Here is a 21,727-nt window from a genome sequence, read left to right as displayed (position 1 = left end):
TACTAACTAACTAATACTAACTAACTAACAATAATAATAATAATAGTAATAATAATAATAGTAATAATAATAATAATACAGCCAGAATAAATAATACACATCATGTGCTAAATGAATCCTAGCTCACTAATTCTCATGTGAGGACGCGTTCATGGTTACCGGTCAAAGTAAATCACGTGCTGTAGGTGGCGTCCTTTTCTTGTTTTTTTTTTTTTTTGTGCATATTATTTAGCACAGTAGCTAAGCGATTTGCACGGAGGCAGGAACACAGGATTACAAACAGGGATGCTGTTATAACCGATAGCTACAGAGTCGATAGCTCTTTTCTTAGTGAGTGAAATGAGAGAAAGGTCAATAGATATCTGTTCATACTGAGTTTCTTTCTTCAGGGCTGTGACTTCTTCCTTGTTCCTTGTGAAGAAGAGTTGTACAGGTAACTAACTAACTAACTAACTAACTAACTGTTTAACTACAACCTAATCGTTAGACGTTGTATAAGTGACACGGTGCGTTCAAGATGCCCGTTACTAAGTGTTTCTCAGTATCTGTTCTGGGTCGTTATTTTGTTTCATCGTGGTTTTGAAAAAGCGGAAGTTGATGAAGTTTTGCGTTCATTGTGTTTCTTTGCTGTTTTCAGAATGTTGCACGTTGACTATTTAGTTTTCGGTTTGTTCCATATGGTTTTCTGTTTAAATCTCTCGACCAAAAACGTCAGGGTCTAAAACATGGTTCATGTTTCAAATGATTGTGGAAAGACAAGAAGTTCATTTGTTGCTAATTATCACATCAGTGACAGCTTAAGCACTCACATGTTATTCTATAACGTTCTTTTTTTTTTTTTTTTAGATTATTTACGTAAACAAACTCAAATTTTAAGTTCTCATATTGTTAGTTTTCCAGATTTTTCACAGAATTATAAGTTATGTACAATGTTTTGAGTGTAAATGCGTGTTCAACACATTGTAGCTGATCATCTGTATTGTATATGTAGAGAGAGAGAGAGAGTGTGTGTGTGTGTGTGTGTGTGTGTGGATAGACAGACAGACAAGACTACACAGACAGACAGACAAGACTACACAGACAGACAGACAGACAAGACTACACAGACAGACAGACAGACAAGACTACACAGACAGACAGACAGACAAGACTACACAGACAGACAGACAGACAAGACTACACAGACAGACAGACAGACAGACAAGACTACACAGACAGACAGACAGACAGACAGACAGACAAGACTACACAGACAGACAGACAGACAGACAGACAGACAGACAGACAAGACTACACAGACAGACAGACAGACAGACAAGACTACACAGACAGACAGACAGACAGACAAGACTACACAGAGAGACAGACAGACAAGACTACACAGAGAGACAGACAGACAAGACTACACAGACAGACAGACAGACAAGACTACACACACAGACAGACAGACAGACAAGACTACACACACAGACAGACAGACAGACAAGACTACACAGACAGACAGACAGACAGACAAGACTACACAGACACACAGACAGACAAGACTACACAGACAGACAGACAAGACTACACAGACAGACAGACAAGACTACACAGACAGACAGACAGACAGACAAGACTACACAGACAGACAGACAGACAGGCAAGACTACACAGACAGATAGACAGGCAAGACTACACACAGACAGACAGACAGACAGACAGGCAAGACTACACAGACAGACAGACGGATAGAGACAGAGTTGTCCCCAAAAACAGTTCTCTATATACAGAAATAAAGAATATTTTTTCTTACATTGATCTGAAGTCTTTTTGCTTTTCTCTTTCATGTGACTGCTCTCTTATTCGCATGTGATCTTGACCTCAGTCCTGACATTTACTCTTCATTTTGTCTCTTCAGCTGACAAAAGTTTATAATCTAATCTATAAAAATCGTTAAAAGTAAAATATCATTTATGATCCATTTTATGGCTTTTAATGGTACATGATTAAGTTTCCTTTTATGGTAATGTTTAGTTTTTTTTATTAGTTCAATAATAATGTTACAGGGATTTTTTTAACGAGCTTTGAATAAACCGAACTGCATTAAATTGGATTCAGTATAATGGACAACATTTTATCTGTACTAAGTGGATAAGATAAAAATCTCACGCTTTAAATCTCTAAACCATCGTTGACCGTTTCTTTAAGGATGTGAATTTGGTTTTGATTTGATATATTCACAAAAACAGGAAGTCAGAAGTTTAACTTCCTGTATTTAGGTCATGGCGGGGGAACGGAGACGTCTTCTGCCCCATGGAGCATACAGAGTTTTGGGGGACAGTGTAGACTCCAGGAAGGAGTCCATGTCTGAGGACCAAGCCTCCAATTCCAATCCCCGTAAACTCAACACTTTCTTTGGGGTGATGGTGCCCACCATCCTGTCCATGTTCAGCATCGTCCTCTTCCTGAGGACAGGTCAGTGAATATGAGGTGGAGGGACATTGTGCCAATATTTTGGGTGTTGTGTGTGTGTGTGTGTGTGTGTGTGTGTGTGTGTGTGTGTGTGTAACACATTTGTATGTGTATTGCAGGTTTTGTCATTGGCCATGCTGGTCTTCTCCAAGGACTGCTCATGTTGGTTGTGGCATATTTCATCATCTCCTTGACCATCCTGTCAATCTGTGCTATCTCTACCAATGGGGCGGTGCAGGGGGGCGGAGCTTACTGTATCTTTATTAAAGTGTTGTTTGTATTAAAACAAATTCATTCATGTAAATCTTAAAACCTGAACTAATGTAAGAGCTGGTGTTAGAAAATCGATCGACACCTTCAGACCAAACAGAATGAAGAATTCAAGCAGCATTATGGTTTATTTATAATAAAAAAAAAAGTGGATTAGAAATATAGCTGTCGTATAGATCTGGGTGGCTTCTTTATTTGAGGTTGTTTGCATTTAACTTCCGAACTTCAGATATGATCAGTCGTTCTCTAGGGCCGGAGTTTGGAGGCAGCATTGGCCTCATGTTCTACCTAGCGAAGGTGTGCGCATGTGGCGTGTACGTGCTTGGGCTGGTGGAGGCCATACTAAACGTTTTTGGACAGGATCCAGGTGAGCACTAGGTCAGACTTCTGAAAAATACACACATTGATTTTTTTACTTTTGAGAGCCATCAAGAACAATTTTCAGAAGAGGGTTTTAAAATTGTAAGAAAATGACAGTACACTTCATAGTAAACATGTTTGTTTCACAAATTATATAAACCACTATAATCAGACCAGCTAACAATAAGTGTGCTATAGAGCTATTAAAATCACCCTAAACTTTCTTGAATTCTGTTCAGAGCTGTCTTCAGTTTAATAGGTCTTTATATTTCTTGTTCCTTTCTGTTCATGTCTTAAGCGGTCGGTGTGCCAGAAGGACTGCGTGTCCTGCCTCAGGGTTACTGGTTCTCTGTGCTCTACTCCTCTGTGCTGCTGCTCATCTGTTTGGTCATTTGTCTGGTCGGCGCTCACATCTACGCCAAAGCCTCCTTCCTCATCCTGCTGGTGGTGACGCTGGCCGTGTTGTCGATCCTCGTCAGTCCACTGATTGTCGGGCCACACAACTTCACCTTCACACACACGCTCGGCCGGAACAACACGGTCACACACAACTCCAGCTACACAGGCTTTAACAGCAACACACTCACCAACAACTTGTGGTGTGAGTCGACTGGCTATTCAATGTAGAAGTAGATTTAGTGTTATTTTATTGCTGCTGTCCAGATAAAGCAAGATGTATATGTTTTATTCACAACTCATCTTTCTCTCTCTCTTTCTCTCATACACTCTTTCACACTTCTCTCTCTTGTTCTTGTCTTTTCCGTCTCACTGTCTCTCACTTTCTGACTCGTTCTCTCTATATATCTGCAGCGGGCTACTCATTAGACTTCAGTACAAACAGGATGATGTCATTTTCCACGGTCTTTGCGGTGATGTTCACCAGCTGCACTGGGATCATGGCAGGGGCTAATATGTCAGGTAAACAAAGACGCTTCCTCTTTTCGCTTCTGTTTATTGCTGTCACACTGATTAATCCTTATTATATATCGCTCACGACTCAACACTATTCCGTGGTCGTTTGATTCTCATGTTATTCTGAAGCAGTGCAACAAATCGGTGCGATTTTTTTTCCAGGCGAGCTGAAAAACCCGAGCGAAGCCATTCCAAAAGGCACCATCATGGCAGTTCTGTACACCTTCACCGTCTATTTACTTCTCTTCTTCCTTGTCAGCTCCACCTGTGAAAGGTAATGAAAGTATTTATAATAGTCCAGAATCTGTGCTGAACAGTAAACGACTGATGTTTATCCTGAAGGCTTAATTGTTGCTATGTCTGGCTTGTGCCAGTCAAAAACCACAAGAACCACAATGATTGTGCAAATCTGACATACTTCTTTTGTTACGCAATTAATGACTGTAATGTAAAACTGTCCGACCACAAGTTTTGAATTTAAGTCCCCTTCTATGTTTCTCTGCCTCTTTTTTTTCTCAGGGTGTTGCTGATTAATGACTTTGCCGTATTCCAGCAAATAAACGTCTGGCCTCCGTTTGTAATCATCGGCGTTTACTGTGCCTCGCTATCTGCAGCCATGTGCTCGCTAATTGGAGCTTCGCGCATCCTACATGCTCTTGCAATTGACCAGCTCTTTGGTATGTGTGTGTGTGTGCTGTGTCATCACAGGGCCTTTTTACACCCGGTCACTTCATGTGTTTTCTCTGATCCGATAGCTATCTGATTTGTTAAAACTGTTCCATTTACATTAGGCCACATAAACGTGTCTCGGCGAATCGGATATCGATCCGATCTTTCTGCTCCCGCACAAAATGCAAATATATTTGACCTCATTTCCGGGGTAATTGAAATGGAACACACTTTGGTGTGTGCGGTTTTCAGAACGCAATCAAAAACAATACGATAAAACTCGTTACGACGTTTATGCTACAAAAAACAGCGTTTACTGTTTGCTGCATTTTGGCTGGCGGCAGCAGCGCATTTTAAGACCCGACGAGACGCCTGGGTGAAAGATCACCTGCGAGTAACGTACTTCTGTTTGGGAGGAGTATAGCGCTGACGTATGTGGCTTGAACAACCACATTCATTTACACCTGTCCAGTTTGATCTGAAATGCGTCCCAGACCACCTCCTGAAGGGGTTTGTACCATCGGATTTATATCCGTCTCCAAAACGTTTCGGAGGGCATTTAGACCTGGTCTTATTACCATCGGATAGCTATCTGATCACAGAAAACGCATGAAGTGACCAGGTGTAAAAAGCCCCTATGTGCAGTGAGGTGAACAGAGCTACATAAAGGGTTTGTAAAGGTAGAAGGGTGTGTATTGATATGTTTTTGCTGTCTTTTGATGCTTAGGCTTGCCCTTGGCCCCTGCTGCCGTCACCTCACGCTCAGGAAACCCCTGGGTCTCTGTACTCTACACCTGGGCACTGGTGCAGGTGAGACTGTGTGTAATGTAGTGATGTAAACTATAATAATTCATTCATTAAATTAAAAGATTTATTCTTTTTCTTCAGCTACCTGATTTTTTTTTTGTTTGTTTGTTTTGTTTCAACCCACTAAAGGCTTTAACTGTGTGTGTTGTTGGTGTGTGTTTAGTGCACAGTGTTTGCAGGTCAGCTGAATGTGATCGCAGGTTTGGTGACTGTTTTCTATCTGCTGTCCTATGCTGCAGTAGATCTGGCCTGTCTGGCATTAGAGTGGGCATCTGCGCCCAATTTCAGGTACAGACAATAACACAGAGAGGATCTCATTAGTAATGAGAATTAGATTAGCGCATGACGCGGACATTGAGAATAAAAACCGCTAAATGCTACCAACCGAAGGTGTTAAAAACACCACCATACTGACTGACTAAGTGTTGAGTCTCTCTTGCTCTCCTTACATCCAGGCCAACGTTTCAGTACTTCTCATGGCACACATGCCTGCTGGGCTTGCTGGGCTGTTTGGTGATGATGTTCGTGATAAATCCAGTATACTCGTCAGCCAGCATTGTGGTGTTGCTGCTGTTGCTGCTCTTCCTACATTATCGATCGCCTACAAGCAGCTGGGGCTACATCAGTCAGGCGCTCATCTTCCATCAGGTACACAGCAACACCTCCGCTCTGTTTCACACATACACACAAACACCCACAGCCGGTTTACTTATTCAACTGAAGTGCAATTGTAGTCTAATGAGAATGGAAATTTCTAGGAAAATTTTGCATTTGTACCAAATAACTGTCTGGTTCCTGTCAAAATGTCTTCCTCATGGTATTTCAGGGAGTTTTTTTCTTTTTCATCATGCTCTCTGGCTTGATCTGGATTTTATGAGATATTACGTGAGGCAGAAATAAGAACAGGGAACACAAATAGATACGGAACCACAACACAATGTTTGTCTGTTTTATTCCCTTTCTTTTTAAGCTACAGTTGTTAAATGTGATGTAACGGTTTTTAAGAGCTTTATCTACAAACCTGAACTCCTTCTAACCGGCCGGTGGCTTAGTGGTTAGCACGTTGTTCTCCCCGTGCCTCTGGGTTTCCTCCGGGTACTCCGGTTTCCTCCCCCGGTCCAAAGACATGCATGGTAGGTTGATTGGCATCTCTGGAAAATTGTCCTTGTGTGTGTGTGAGTGAATGAGTGTGTGTGTGTGTGTGTGTGCCCTGCGATGGGTTGGCACTCCGTCCAGGGTGTATCCTGCATTGATGCCCGATGATGCCTGAGATAGGCACAGGCTCCCCGTGACCCGAGGTAGTTCAGATAAGCGGTAGAAAATGAATGAATGGTTCCATCTGTATATATATATATGTGTGTGTGTGTGTATGTGTGTATATATATATTGTGTGTGTGTGTGTTTGACTCCTCGTCCAGGTGCGGAAGTATTTGCTGATGCTAGACTCGAGGAAGGACCATGTGAAGTTCTGGAGGCCACAGGTGCTTCTCATGGTGGCCAACCCTCGTTCTTCTTGCCAGCTCATCTGCTTTGTCAACCAGTTAAAAAAAGGAGGCCTGTTTGTTCTGGGGCACGTGCAGATCGGAGACCTGGGTAAGACCACACATGCGCACACCTGGAAGGGCAAAGTTCAACTGCATATTTACATTTACAGCATTTAGCAGACGCCCTTATCCAGAGCGACTTACATTTTTTATCTCATTTTTTGTACAACCGAGCAATTGAGGGTTAAGGGCCTTGCTCAGGGGCCCAGCAATGGCAGCTTGGTGGACGTAGGAATCGAACTCACAACCTTCCGATCGGTTGCCCGACACTTTAACCACTAGGCTACCACATCCCCACATATTAGGATGATGCTGTTGAATGTTGCACAGGAGATACTAATAAACACTTGACACAGTAAGAGTGAAGTGTGATAACTTACACATGTATGACAGTTCAGCTTCTTTGATTAAGTCCTTAACGTTATCGAGGCTCAGCGTGAAACATCTAGCGAGTGGAATCTCACAAAGGCTTCTAAACACTTTAAAACTCTGCACAGTTAAAAATGATATGAAAAAGATTAACGGATGATGTGTTAATGCAGCACTAAATACTTATAACAGAAGTGTTTCATAATCTCTCTCAACTCTCTCTCTCTCTCGCGCTCTCTCTCTCTCTCAACTCTCTCTCTCTCTATCTCTCTCTCTCTCTCTCTCTCTTTCTCTCTCTCTTTCTCTCTCTCTCTCTAACTCTCCCTCTCTCTCTTTCTCTCTCTCTTTCTCGCTCTCTAACTCTCTCTCTCAACTCACTCACTCTCTAACTCTCTCTCATCTCTCTCTAACTCTCTCTCTCTCAACTCTCTAACTCTCTCTCTCTCTCTCTCTCTAACTCTCTCTCAACTCTCTCTCTCTCTCTCTATCTCTCTCTCTCTCTCTCTCTCTAACTCTCTCTCTCTCTCTCTCTCTCAACTCTCTAACACCCTCTCTCTCGCTCTCTCTCTCTAACTCTCTCTCTCTCTCTCTCTCTCTCTCAACTCTCTAACACCCTCTCTAACACCCTCTCTAACACCCTCTCTCTCGCTCTCTCTCTCTATCTCTCTCTCAACCCTCTCTCTCAACTCTCTAACTCTCTCTCTCTCTCTCTCTCTCTCTCTCTCTCTCTCTCTCTCTCTCTCTCTCTCTCTCTCAACACTCTCTCTCTCTCTCTCTCTAACCCTCTCTCTCTCTCTCTCCTGACAGATCTCATTCCAACAGACCCTGTCCAGCAGCAGTATAATTTCTGGTTGAGTCTGGTGGATAAACTGGGTGTTAAAGCATTTGTAGACCTGACCCTCTCTCCTTCAGTCAGGCAGGGCACTCAACACCTACTGCGCATCACTGGACTGGGTAAGACTGGCATAATTGGCATAACGGTGTTACTTTTGAGTACTGCTCAGTGTTCTCGCTGAAAGTCTAGAGATAGTGACACTGCATCACTGTCACTAAGCTTTTGAAATTAATATCATTTCAAACGAATCAGTAACACTGTCCACTTGGCAGGGTATTAGTAATAACGGTGTTACTTTACTCTGCCACAACAGGAGGAATGAAGCCAAACACGCTAGTTCTTGGTTTCTATGACAACTGTTACCCAGAGGACTATTTCCTTCAGGATCCTAAGTTCTGTAGCGGTGCAGTGGATGGTGCCGGTTTTATTGGAGATGAAGGGGACAATTTTGGTGTGGACCTCCCTTCCCTACAGGCCCACTTTCCTCCTGTGCGTCATGCAGACAGCCCACGTTGGCTTCAGCCAGATGAGTATGTAGGCATTATCTCTGATGCCATCAAAATGGGCAAGAACGTGTGCCTGGGTCGCTACTTCTACCAGCTCCCGCCTGAAAGCAAAGGAAAAGGCACAACATCTGCGAAAAGCGGAGATTCTGCTCCTGATGTGATTGACGTATGGCCATCTAACCTGCTAAGTTGTGGCGGAAACCAAAGTTACGTTGATGTATGCAGCCTCTTCCTGCTACAGATGGCTTGTGTCTTAAACATGGCTGCTGGGTGGCGCCGTGCACGTTTGCGTATTTTTCTCTGTGTGGAGTCAGAGTCTGGAGACCAGGGCTGGCTGGCCAAAGAGGAACGCTTCAGGGAGCTGCTTGGGAAGCTGAGAATCCGTGCCACTATTAAGATTGTGCCGTGGGATCCTGTGGTGCGGCTGCTGGGAGGAAGCGACGGTAGTGTACCCCCTGTTGTGACTGAGGAATTTCTGTGTGCAGTCAACAGGCTTTTGAAAGAACACAGCACTTCCGCTGCAGTTCGCTTTCTCTATTTGCCCCGTCCACCTTCCGATTTCAACCAATCACAGCAGTACCTGGCACAACTGGATACCCTCACTCAAGGACTTGGTCCCACTCTTCTGATTCATGGTTTGACCCCTGTTACATGTACTGAGCTTTAAGTGAACGAAACTATCGAATTAAATGTAAAAGGAATTCACAGGAAACCAAATATTAGGCCAAACTTCCTGAGAAAATACATGTTTGGTGTTTGTCCTGTGCTTCTTTTAGTTTCATAATGGAACTAACTATCTGTGTTAAGTAATGTGTTTCACCAATTTAACGCCATTAACATTTTTTTTTTCCAAAAATAGTGGGGACCATCATATGTACCAAGTTAATTTCAGAGTGGAGGTGGGGTCTAGAGTCTGGAGTAATTGTGTATACTGGTGTCATAGCTGTATACTAAACAGGGTCCACACCAAACGTGCTGATCAGTTGTAACTATTAGACGTAAGGGAAAAACCGTGCATTTGCTAAACCATCCCTTTAAAACACTTAGACATGCGTGCTTACTTAACACTGCAGGTGCTTCTTGTTACTTGGGTAATCTTCTTTGTTCTCGATCAGCACGTGTTTGTTCTCTTCTTCATTTATTATGTCGTTTATTTATTTAAAAGGATAAACTGAGCCAAAAAATAAATCACTGTTATGCTACGTAAAGGGGAACAAACACTAACGACTTTTATTCAAGCACCGTCCGTCAATTTCAGAGCAAAGTGCACCGAAAACCTCTTTTATTCCAGCTGTGCTTTACGTGTAACTGCCTGCTTTACTTTCCCATAGCTTTCTAGACTGGTACAGGTTTGTGTTGTCTGCTTTAACACATTCCCATCCTCACAGGCAGACTGCTGGACCTGGACCCTCGGTGTTATCAGGCCAGTGCTTCGGTTCCTTATCCAAGACTTTTAGTGTTTAACAACTCCTTAAAGGAACATTAGAGTTTTCAGACTAAACTTTATCTACACCCCAAACAAGCCTATTCGTTGTACAACACTTCATTGTGATGGCAAAGAAGGGGGGGATTATAATGGAATATACTGTAAGGCTTCTCAGGATGCTTGTTTAATTTAGTCAGAAATTTGTTATAATCTAACTATAAATTTCTCAGGCTTATATAGAAGGACGTATGTTAGATGTCTATTTTAAAAATGCAGGAGATTTGGGGGGAAAAAAAACGCTTGAACTATTCCTTTAAAAGCCTGAAGTGGGACAAATGACGAGTCTAATCGTAGGAAAATTGTGGTATTTATGTATTTGTGTATATAGATATAATTTATATATAGTATAGCTTGTTCTGGCAATATAGTAAGATCTATTTGAGTGTTGCCTTAAATATGGTGGGTGTCGATGTACATTAGCAGTAGGTAATTGTTTGCTTAAGTTTATCTAGGGAGCCAAAAATACAGTTATAGATGCAAACGCTTATGTGAATATAGTCATAGATGCGCTGGTGCTGCCGCTCACCTTTAATATCACTGCACTTATTGGCACCATGTTTAGTTTGTGGTATTGAAATACCTCATTTTGAGTTCTACACACAATGAAGAATTTTTGAACGTTATATGAAGTTTATTCACGTTTGGGTTGGTTTGCATCTCTGTAAACATTCCTTAGGAATCTGATTTAAAAAAAGTCTTGTTGATGTTCTGACTAAATACATCGGTCAGTCAGAGGTTACTTGTCTTACATGTTACTTGTCGCGTGTAATGAGAAACGTTACGGGTTTAGCTGTTATCTTCACCACATGGTGGGGTTAGTCTGAGTGTACAAGCCACTGCGGTTGTGTGCTTTAATTTAATGTGTATTTATATAGATAGAAAAAAGGTCCTGCATTAACAAATATGTATATATATATATATATATATATATATATATATATATATATATATATATATATATATAATCTGTTGCATTTAACACACGTATGACAATATTGTTATACAAATATGCAGTAAATATGTACATAATAAACTGGTTAAATATTTCCTGATCCCTTATTGAGTCCTATGTCTTCTTTCTTCTTCTCTATATCTTATACACAGCCCAGTCCAGTGTTTGTAGTCTTGCACACTGCGTTTCTGATTCAAATAAAGTTTACATCTAAAAATACTCGATCAGCCAAGACGTGCTCGCTGAAGTAGTGTGTCATGAGGGCGCGCAATCAGACTGAAAAGGAAAAAAAATGTTTTCAATTTGTTTAAACATTTAGTGAAATTGTCCCCTGGAAATGATGTTAAAAAACTTAATAGAAAATATAATCGCTGTGGGAGTGAGGTTAAAAAGGCACGCGCATGCCTGGAGTCTGAAGCTAATATAGCTAATAGCCCCGCACACGTTATGGTATTAGCGTCCAATTTAACTTTATTCAAATCATATGCCTAAATTATTACACACTTACTGTACCTCCAATCATATTGACCTGTATTATATATTGAAAACACACTTCTATGTGTGGAATTTCGTTCCTATAAAAATCGAAAATCCAACTGAAAAAAATAATAGCGAAGCTTGCTATACCCTGTATCCGAATTACTTTATACTTCAGCTAGTTTTGGGTCACTCCACACTACAAACTTAGGGAAGGGGTCCGATTAAAAATTGTATTTGGTTGATATAGTGCAAAATTGTTTGTATGTTTTTCAAACAAATGTAGCAGATGGATTATGTAAAGCGTGTTTTCATGTAAATTCCATGAATTAGACCTGCAGTTTGTACAATACAAATCTATCAGCTATAAACCGCTTACTAGTATAATCTCTTTATAATAAAACTTTCTGCATAAACATTCATTAGTAAGGGGTGGGGAAGATATTTCTTTACCACACACTGGAGTTTGTTAACAGTAGCTAGAGTTGCCAAGAAACATCATTGTGTTAATATTGTTTGCAGAACACAATGATCATGCCTTATTAAACTATTCATTCATTCATTCATTCATTCATCTTCTACCGCTTATCCGAACTACCTCGGGTCACGGGGAGCCTGTGCCTATCTCAGGCGTCATCGGGCATCAAGGCAGGATACACCCTGGACGGAGTGCCAACCCATCGCAGGGCACACACACACTCTCATTCACTCACGCAATCACACCCTAGGGACAATTTTTCCAGAGATGCCAATCAACCTACCATGCATGTCTTTGGACCGGGGGAGGAAACCGGAGTACCCGGAGGAAACCCCCGAGGCACGGGGAGAACATGCAAATTCCACACACACACAAGGTGGAGGCGGGAATCGAACCCCGACCCTGGAGGTGTGAGGCGAACGTGCTAACCACTAAGCCACCGTGCCCCCCCTTATTAAACTATTGCCACACTTAATTATCTTAGGTTTCTACGTCCTGGCCACACATTAGGATGCTGTTCCCACTAATTAACGACAGGTATCACCTACAGAGCTCTATATATGATGTTGTTCCTTTGGCTGCTCCAGATTTGGGGTCCCCATTATTTTGATTTGGCACAGATTTTACACCGGATGCTCTTCCTGATGCAACCCTCCCATTTTATCCAGTACCAGCACTGAGGGTTTGCTCCATAACCAGGAATCGAACCCAGGCCACAGCAATAAGAGCATGAGATCCTGCCGCTGGATCATCAGGAGGTTACACCTCCCTATACATAATTTAGAAAAAAAAAAACTTGGATACTGAACATGTCTTAACCGATCGACTATATTTCAACTTTGGCTGAGATCCGTAAATGTCTGAACATGCTGAGAATGTCTGCCAAAAATAATGTCGTATCTGATTAAAGCAGGGTTTGATTAGAAGCATGTGTTAAGATCCATATCCAGAAGAGCAAGTCATTCCCATCAGGTTGTTGGTGTGGTCTTATGACCTTCTGCTGGTGTAAGCCTCGGTTTACATGTATCTGTCTTCCTGTTTCTTCTGGCATTGTGACATTTTCTCTTCTATTTGTTGCTTTATTTCTTGTGCAAACCTCTGAACACAGCGCACACAAAATGGAGACAGTCGCAGCCAAGCTGGGAAAAAGATCGCCAGAGCGATATGCTGGACGAGGGACAGAAAGACAAAGAAAGTGGTTAAAGAAACAGTTTGGATAAAAATACAGTTATGTAGTGTTTCATTTACACCAAAATATGGTCAAGTAACAAGCACAGTTTAAGGGTCTGATGTTTGCTTCTTTTGTCTTTTACTTGTTAATTCATTTGTTCACCTTCATTTTATCCTGGTCAGATTTGGCAGAACTGATGCCTATCCCAGAAATGCTAGGCATGAGGCATGAGTACACCTTTCACACACTCATTTATACTTAGGGGCAATTTAGAATAGCCAATCCACCTACTGGCATGTTTTTAGGAGGTAACCAGAAATGGAAGCAGATAAGAAAACATGCCAAACTCTGCACAGACAGTAACCTGAGGTCAGGGTGAAACAGGGACCCCGGAGCTTTAAAGCAGTAATGCTATCTGTAGCAATGTATCTGTAAAACTAGATTTGTAAAGTTCGTCGCGACAAACTTTGATGTTGGCTTTGACGATGCAAGTATTCGCAACGGATGGTGCCTTTTGGAGGCAAGTGGACAGAAAGCTAGGTTGCCAAAACATTTGGAGGTAAGCAGAGACAAGCATGTGACATCATCCAAATACTCCTGAGGAAGTTCCCCACATTGGGCTGATTGTTTTGTTATGTCAATTATCCATGTTGTGCTAATTTTTGATTTTCAAATGACATCATGTGACATCATCAGAATACACGTGAGGAAGTTCCCCTCATTGTTCTGAGTGTTTTGATATGTCACATGTCCATGTTGTAAAAAGTTTTTTGATTTTGCATATTTTGTGGGCGGGGCTGCGGCACAACCGGAAGGCCAGTCGGTACACCAATTTAAACCTTTGTTCAGAGTATCACCCTAAAGGAGCTGGCCGAGTTTGGTGTAGATAGTTCGAAAGCTTGCCAAGTTATAAACCTACAAATTTTATAATGGGAGTCTATGGGGAAAAAGGCCACTTTGAGACCCGGTACTGGAAGTACCGGTACTTGGATCGCTTAGAAAAGTAATAGCAACAAACTTCAGACCAGCGTCTACAACATATCCAAATCTGGTGAATGTGGCTCAAAAGCCCTAGGCCGCATTAAATTTTATACATTTTTGTCTAAGCTTAAATAGGAAAACAGAATGTTTGCTTCTACAATGCGACATAATAATGGAGGCTTACAGCTACCAGTTCAGCAAAGTGCAGACTGCTCACCTCATTTGTACCCAAATGAAATTGGAACCATATCAACCACATTACGTCAGTTGTGTGATTTTGGCTTTAAACCATAAACCACACCCTTTGTGAAGAAAGTGATTTAGTCTCAAAATCTCTGACTGTTATGAACTGTACTTTTTTAATGGACACAACAATGCTGCAAGTTTGTAGTAGCTGTGTTTCAATATTAAAGATCCAAATATCCAATGACAAACATGTATTCTCTCTTTAGTGCGACATTATGAGTGTGTGCGTCATTATTGGTGTCTGTTGCATTGTATGCCGAGATTTGTATTCGAAAAATTAGGGTTAACGGCATCTGGTTTGTTGACGTAAGGTCACGTTAGATTTCCCTGCAAGCACAGGCAGATAGAGCTGCGTGCCACGATGGAACTGAATTGTACACTGTGTGTGTGTGTGTGTGTGTGTGTGTGTGTGTACCTGCAGGGCATGCGTAATACAGCCACTGGTGAAGGAGCTGTAACCCACAGTGTTGAGAGCGTCTCTGGCAAACGACTCTGCACTTTTTACCAGAGGATTAACTTTAATGTTATGCGTCATATTAGTGGACACCATGAACGGAGTTACACACTAACATGAGAAAGAAACAACAGACAGTGTGAATATTCTGGGTTTTGGACACTGACTCTAATGGAATAAGAATATATTGTAGTTCAAATCTGTAAGTTAAATTAAAATTTTCTCTGATATGTTTTGGATTTTTTTTAAATCCATTTTTTACATCGTAAAAACCTGCCGTCTGAACAGGGGTGTGCAGACTTTTTTTTTTATATCCATTGTATGAGATGCAGAGATATTTGCTCATTTGCTCGGGAGACTATTTTTCTAAAATAGCGATCTTTTGCTGTATGTAATTATACCTGAACTGTGACTCCTCGTGGTTGGTATTCTGCATGAAGACATTGAGAGAAATATGACACGAATACCTGCCGGAGAGAAAAGTCAGATTATTCTGTGCATGTGTTTTTATTTATTCATTCATTCATTCATCTTCTACCGCTTATCCGAACTACCTCGGGTCACGGGGAGCCTGTGCCTATCTCAGGCGTCATCGGGCATCAAGGCAGGATACACCCTGGCCGGAGTGCCAACCCATCGCAGGGCACACACACACACTCTCATTCACTCACGCAATCACACACTACGGACAATTTTCCAGAGACGCCAATCAACCTACCATGCATGTCTTTGGACCGGGGGAGGAAACCGGAGTACCCAGAGGAAACCCCCGAGGCACGGGAGAACATGCAAACTCCACACACACAAGGCGGAGGCGGGAATCGAACCCCGACCCTGGAGGTGTGAGGCGAACGTGCTAATCACTAAGCCACCATACCCCCCCCTTTATTTATTTATTTATTTATTTATTTTTATTCTATATATGTGTTAATTGTACCTTTGTAGCTGAGTACAACGTAAGCATGGGCTGAGGCTGAGAACCAGCTTCTGATGATATGTTGATAATAAGTCCTTCACCTCTACACACACAGATAGAAGCATTAACACCAGCATGTCAGCATTAACATAGATGATATCACCAAAGCAAAGTTCTGTACATACCTTCCAACCATCTGTGGCAAAATCATTCTGCTCATCTAAGGTACAATACAGCCATGATTATTATTGGTACAAAATGTACTACAGTCAGACAGAAGTAAGCAGATGTATCTTTTTAAGTAAATATAGACGGGTTTGTAACCTGTGTGACGGAGAGGATGTTACAGTTGATCACTTCGGTGATTCTCTGGAAAGGAATTCAGGAAGAATTCACAGACGTTATCGTCACAGACAACAAACGCTTTGATGGTTATACTCCACTGGTTAATTTCACACTACCTTTTCAGGGTCAGAAACATCTAAGAAGTTCACCAACGTTCCAGCATAATTCATACCAACATTATTCACTACAGAGAGAAGAGAGAGAGAGAAGAGAGGAGAGAGAGATCATGGAAAAATGTACAGACTTGTTTGACACCCATTCTTCAAGCACCCACTGCAACAAGATTGTTCATTTTTTTTGCGGTTTTTGTTTGGCTGATTAATATGATCTCTTTCATGTTACCCAGAATGCCAATCTTCAGGCTTTTGAGTTGCTCAGCTATAACTGGATAAATAGAGTGTCCTTTGGTAAAGTCCGCCTGAATGACTCGAGTCTGCCTTCTGTAACGTGATTCTGAAACACACACACACAAAAAATATGTTACAGATTTGGTCTTTATGGAGGTAATTATGAAGGTAATACGATCATTTCTACACTGGAATACATACAAAATAATGGTTCCAGGAAAGTGATCATATATGAAGCTTGCAGGACAAAGAAAGGCCACATTTCCTGACAAGAACATGAACAATGCATTTACAGCAGTGTTTTTACTGTGTGTGTGTGTGTGTGTGTGGGTGTGTGGGTGGGTGGGAGTGGGTGGGTGGGTGGGAGTTTGGGTGTGTGTGTGTGTGTGTGTGGGTGTGTGTGGGTGTGTGTGTGTGTGTGTGTGTGTGTGTGTGTGTGTGTGTGTGGGTGTGTGTGTGTGGGTGGGTGGGAGTGGGTGGGTGGGTGGGAGTTTGGGTGTGTGTGTGTGTGTGTGTGTGTGTGGGTGTGTGTGTGTGTGTGTGTGTGTGTGTGTGGGTGTGTGTGTGTGTGTGTGCATGCGTGCGTGCGTGCGTGTGTGTGTGTGTGTGTGTGTGTGTGTGTGTGTGTGTGTGTGAATTAAATCAAATAATTAATAGGAAATGTCATTTTCATGTACAGATACGGATGCAATTGCATTTACACCCCTACTTAAGCTAAAAGGAAGAAACCTTAAGTGTGCTAGCTCACGCTAACTGGGAGGAGGTAAAGGACCTACTGCAGCTCATCAGCTTTGTATTACTGTTCTTGATGTTTCTGTTCCAAAATTCGACTTAAATATCCCAAACACGCTGTTCCTGCATGTAACCTGCCATTACTCACCGATCTCATCAGCAACTCTACGAAGCTTTTCTTGCGATCGGCTGATCAGGACGATGTCCAGTCCTCGTCTGGCGAGCTAACACACACGTGAACACACAAACCAGCAAGATTTATCTACATCAGCAGGACATTGTTCTGGGGATAAATGTAGTACATTAAGTACATTTCTACTGTACAGTATGTCTGTTTCACAGTACAGTAAATAGTCGTATTGTTTTTGTTGGAGTTGGCAGCATGATGTCATTATTAACCAAATTGTCAAACAATATTGTTTATTCATTAATCTGTAATGTGAAAGCGTTTTGTAACAATTCATTATTTCCCATTTTATATTGTACTTGTTATACAGTAGTAGCTTGTAATCAATTTACCTGCCAGTAGGTTTTTGTACATTTACTGGCACTACAAGACATTTTAAAAGGTTTCTATTTATGCTGGTCCAAGGATATTGCAAACAAAACACAGAATAAGATGAAAAGCTGAACGGTATCGAACCTCTACATGAGAGGTTAGAGAGGTATTAGCGACGCTTCATATCAGGACACCACTTACCTCAATGGCGTAGGCTCGTCCAATTCCTGCTGTTGATCCTGTGACCACTGTGGGATGAAAGAGACAGGTTTTAATAGACACTATTTTCCCCCAGACCTTCAAATGGAGAGGTATAATGTTCTTTTCAGGCCATGTATCAGGGCATGTATCTTATGTATATAATATTGGAACTGTCATATACTGTAGAAACACAATAAACTTTTCAGAGTATCTTCATAAGGTGTCACTGCTTTTATAACTCCTTTGTTACATGCATTAAAAATGTAATTTTTTGTACCAAATGTACCAACTTTTCTTCAGTAAAATATTACAATTTTTATAAATGTTGGACATAAATGATTTATGATGTATGCTTAATAATCATTGTAACATGACGAGGATCATAAATAAGGATTTTGTCGAGTATTATGATTATCATGCCATATCTCTCACTCCTTTTTATCTTGATTATAGTCACAAGTGCCACCACAGGCAGCAGGCACAACATTGTGTTCTTTCTAATCTCGCCCTTGATTATCATCTTGACTGTTGCATTTCTGTGTGAATATTTATCAGCAGGATGATTTACACTGTACATCAAATAACAGACTAAAGCAGGAGGCTGAACTATGTTGTAGGTATGCTGTAAACTTTCGACAATCTAGATTGTTATTTTTGAATCAATGTCCAAAAAAGCTTACTGTACATTCATCGTAGACTCTAGTAATGTTTGATCTTAAATATAAACATGTCCAGTTGTGATCTCTCAATCACTGAATTACGCTGTAAAACATAAGAACTGACTGCTTCAAATCTCTGTAAAAGTACAAATGCTTGTCACCGAGCAGAAACCTCTAGAATATGTAATAGACCTTAAGGACCACTGATGCATCTTGGAATATAAACTACTTTTAAATTTTGAAACATTCTAGACATGTTTTATTTTATTTTGAACAATGTATATTGTACATATTTAATATACATTAAAAACTCCTCATGAGAATGTTTTTCTAACTTCTTCTCTTAATAGTTCGCAAGTTACATCAAGTCAAGTCAAGTCAAGTCAAGTCAAGTCAAATCATGTTCTTATTAATCACTTTATAGGCATTGTTTTACAGCATAGTCCCATGTTTATAAATCAATAACAATTTGCACAAACTAAATTCTTCTTCATATTATTTATTTATTTATTTATTTACTATTATATTAATTATATATTATTATATTAATAGTTATTATAGCAAAAAAATTTGAGTTGATTAGACACCCGTTCAACGATGTTCAACAATGTACTATAGTGGATAACAGTCAGAGTCTAATGGCACTTCGTTAGTAGAATCAGTCTGTAGGAGATACAATCAGAATGTCTACCATACACATCAGTAAAATTTCACAAATGATCTACAGACACATATAAGCTTTACATATACTGTAAGTTGTTAGAACTCTGCAGGTGGGTCAGACTTCTGGATGAAGGTTGGGATAATTCTTGTGATAATTCAAGTGTTTGGAATAATTCTGTAAAATGAATGTAAATGTAATCTATACATTAAAGGGAATTTATAGTTTTAAAGTGTGGTCTTGTTTTTGTCATGTTTCATATATCAAGTCTCTTTTCAGAAGGCAGAAGAGCAATTGATGCTAATTATAGCATTTCTACAATAGCATTATTATTATTTTATTCACTAGACTATTTTTCAAGTCAATTTGACTTGGAAAGAAACAGGTTTTATTATTTACTGATATTACAAATGGTCAAAAAATGGTCAAAAATGGTTTAAAAACAATCTCCTGGCTTTGAAATATACCAGCCTGTAATAATGCATCAACTTTTGTGCCTCTAAAGTGAAAATAATTCAACATTTCTGTTTTTTTTTTCTTTTTTACTAAAAAATGAGGCATTTTTGTATATTAATAAGGTTTATTATACCAAATATTACAAAATTTTTTGCAAAATATATGTTAATATGTTTATAAACAAGTTAGACAAAAAAGGTGAAAAAAAAGGTTATCATATATACTTCATTTTTTATAAGCAGTCAAAACAGACAAGGTCAACTTGACTCTGCGCTCCTAATTTTACATAGGAATGACGGAAAAGACAATAGGAGGTGTGCAGGAGGGTTAATCATTTCATTTTACATTGTCATATACAAACATAGTAGGGGTTTGAATGTACATTATGAAACAAAAAAGCACATCTAGGTAAAACTGACTTTATTCTAAAAAATACAATAAACGTAATAAACCTTCTGTTTGTGTAGCCTACGCAAACCATAACAGCTGGTTAACATTAGTCAGTGGTGATAATAGAAGATAATAGACCTTAAGGACCACTGATGCATCTTGGAATATAAACTACTTTTAAATTTTGAAACATTCTAGACATGTTTTATTTTATTTTGAACAATGTATATTGTACATATTTAATATACATTAAAAACTCCTCATGGGAATGTTTTTCTAACTGCTTCTCTTAATAGTTCGCAAGTTACATCAAGTCAAGTCAAGTCAAGTCAAGTCAAGTCAAATCATGTTCTTATTAATCCCTGCTTCATTGTTTTACAGCATAGTCCCATGTTTATAAATCAATAACAATTTGCACAAACTAAATTCTTCTTCATATTATTTATTTATTTATTATTATATTAATAGTTATTATTAGTATTATTATTAATAGTTGTTATTATTTTTATTTATTTATTTACAAAAAAACAGGATTACAGTACAGTTTTTTTTCTTTGACATCATTCAACATAAGATTAGATTGTGTGTGTGTGTGTGTGTGTGTGTGTGTGTGTGTTTTGCAGACAGCCTGAAGCACAGGACCCATACAGGTGCGGAAATCAGAGAACTCACCATTAAAACCCACTTAACACCAGGAAAGCAAACTGAACGAGTTCCAGGTCTCATGTTAAATAATTAATCTGCTTTACATTGTCAGATCTACACACATGGACAACACAGAAAGACAAAAAAATCTCTAAAAGAATCAGCAAAAATACTTCCATTCTTTTCTCCCCAATAGTTGATCAATTGAGTTTATGCAAGTTACAGTCGGATAAAAATGTATGAAAAATTGAAATATGACATCACATATCATTAATACAGGTGAACTGCACGTTGATGACGTCAGAGCTGCACCTGTGACAGGTAGAACACGTGTAACAGTAGTTACCTGCCCACTGTCCGTACTCTCTCACGTCTGCTGGATACACACTGGACACCACGTACACCTTGAAGCCTTGCCAAATCCTCCACGACCACTTCAACATGTAATACAGCGCAGTGACGCCACCAAGCAAACAGAGAAAAGATCCAAAACAACCGCACTGCACAAATCCTGCCATCATAACATACACTGCTTATGGGAGACAATCTGTGCGCGCGCTCCTTTAAACCGGCTGGCTTATTAATATGCAAGCTCCGCCTACAACTGATCAAATTCCACCTGCCATTGGTTTTGCGATTCACCTATAAATGTAAATTAAACTTACATACAGAATTTTTTTTGCATATGCAGTTACACACGTGACAACAAAACATTACGTGGAACCTCCTGATAATTACAAACACACCGTGCAATGACGGATGTGATACACTGATAAACGCAGAGCTTCCCATCATCAAGCCCAAACAAAGCACACACACACACACACACACACACACACACACACACACACACACACACACACACTCGTATCTTCGTTTGGCACTAGAACATAACACATCTGCAC

The 21,727-nt window shown here is 40.2% G+C and overlaps 2 protein-coding genes across 3 annotated transcripts; one reads left to right on the top strand and one right to left on the bottom strand.

The window, feature by feature from the left end:
- The first annotated feature begins 200 nt into the window (after positions 1-200).
- Positions 201-11,140, top strand: slc12a9 (solute carrier family 12 member 9). 2 transcript variants are annotated; one of them, XM_060863390.1, is made up of 14 exons: positions 201-433; positions 2,262-2,457; positions 2,574-2,708; positions 2,954-3,091; positions 3,383-3,685; positions 3,895-4,002; positions 4,159-4,270; positions 4,516-4,673; positions 5,393-5,475; positions 5,636-5,760; positions 5,928-6,120; positions 6,891-7,065; positions 8,193-8,339; positions 8,534-11,139. In XM_060863390.1, the coding sequence occupies exons 2-14, from the start codon at positions 2,265-2,267 to the stop codon at positions 9,391-9,393; spliced, it is 2,730 nt and encodes a 909-aa protein (XP_060719373.1). In that variant the 5' UTR covers positions 201-433; positions 2,262-2,264; the 3' UTR covers positions 9,394-11,139. The 2 variants fall into 2 exon arrangements, with proteins under 2 accessions (XP_060719373.1, XP_060719374.1); XM_060863391.1 differs by having other exon boundaries at positions 213-330; positions 8,534-11,140.
- A 6-nt stretch (positions 11,141-11,146) lies between these two features.
- Positions 11,147-21,375, bottom strand: hsd20b2 (hydroxysteroid (20-beta) dehydrogenase 2). Its single transcript, XM_060863470.1, has 11 exons — positions 21,169-21,375; positions 18,012-18,058; positions 17,460-17,535; positions 16,575-16,685; positions 16,349-16,416; positions 16,212-16,256; positions 16,073-16,107; positions 15,909-15,990; positions 15,373-15,438; positions 14,933-15,082; positions 11,147-13,286 (listed from the first exon to the last, which is right to left on the bottom strand). The coding sequence occupies exons 1-11, from the start codon at positions 21,341-21,343 to the stop codon at positions 13,137-13,139; spliced, it is 1,005 nt and encodes a 334-aa protein (XP_060719453.1). The 5' UTR covers positions 21,344-21,375; the 3' UTR covers positions 11,147-13,136.
- Between the last annotated feature and the right edge of the window lie 352 nt (positions 21,376-21,727).

This window comes from Tachysurus vachellii, chromosome 26, assembly GCF_030014155.1.
Source record: "Tachysurus vachellii isolate PV-2020 chromosome 26, HZAU_Pvac_v1, whole genome shotgun sequence".
Lineage (NCBI taxonomy): Eukaryota > Metazoa > Chordata > Actinopteri > Siluriformes > Bagridae > Tachysurus > Tachysurus vachellii.
This window is presented reverse-complemented; position numbering and strand designations above follow the sequence as displayed.

Coding starts and splice junctions, on each gene's coding strand:
- slc12a9 (XM_060863391.1), top strand. CDS start 2,265: ATGGCGGGGGAACGGAGACGTCTTCTGCCCCATGGAGCATACAGAGTT. Junction 5,761..5,927: donor GCATCTGCGCCCAATTTCAG/GTACAGACAATA, acceptor CCTTACATCCAG/GCCAACGTTTCAGTACTTCT. Junction 7,066..8,192: donor CGTGCAGATCGGAGACCTGG/GTAAGACCACAC, acceptor CTCTCCTGACAG/ATCTCATTCCAACAGACCCT.
- hsd20b2 (XM_060863470.1), bottom strand. CDS start 21,343: ATGATGGCAGGATTTGTGCAGTGCGGTTGTTTTGGATCTTTTCTCTGT. Junction 16,686..17,459: donor TAGAGTTGCTGATGAGATCG/GTGAGTAATGGC, acceptor TGTGTGTTTCAG/AATCACGTTACAGAAGGCAG. Junction 16,257..16,348: donor ATGTTTCTGACCCTGAAAAG/GTAGTGTGAAAT, acceptor ATTCCTTTCCAG/AGAATCACCGAAGTGATCAA.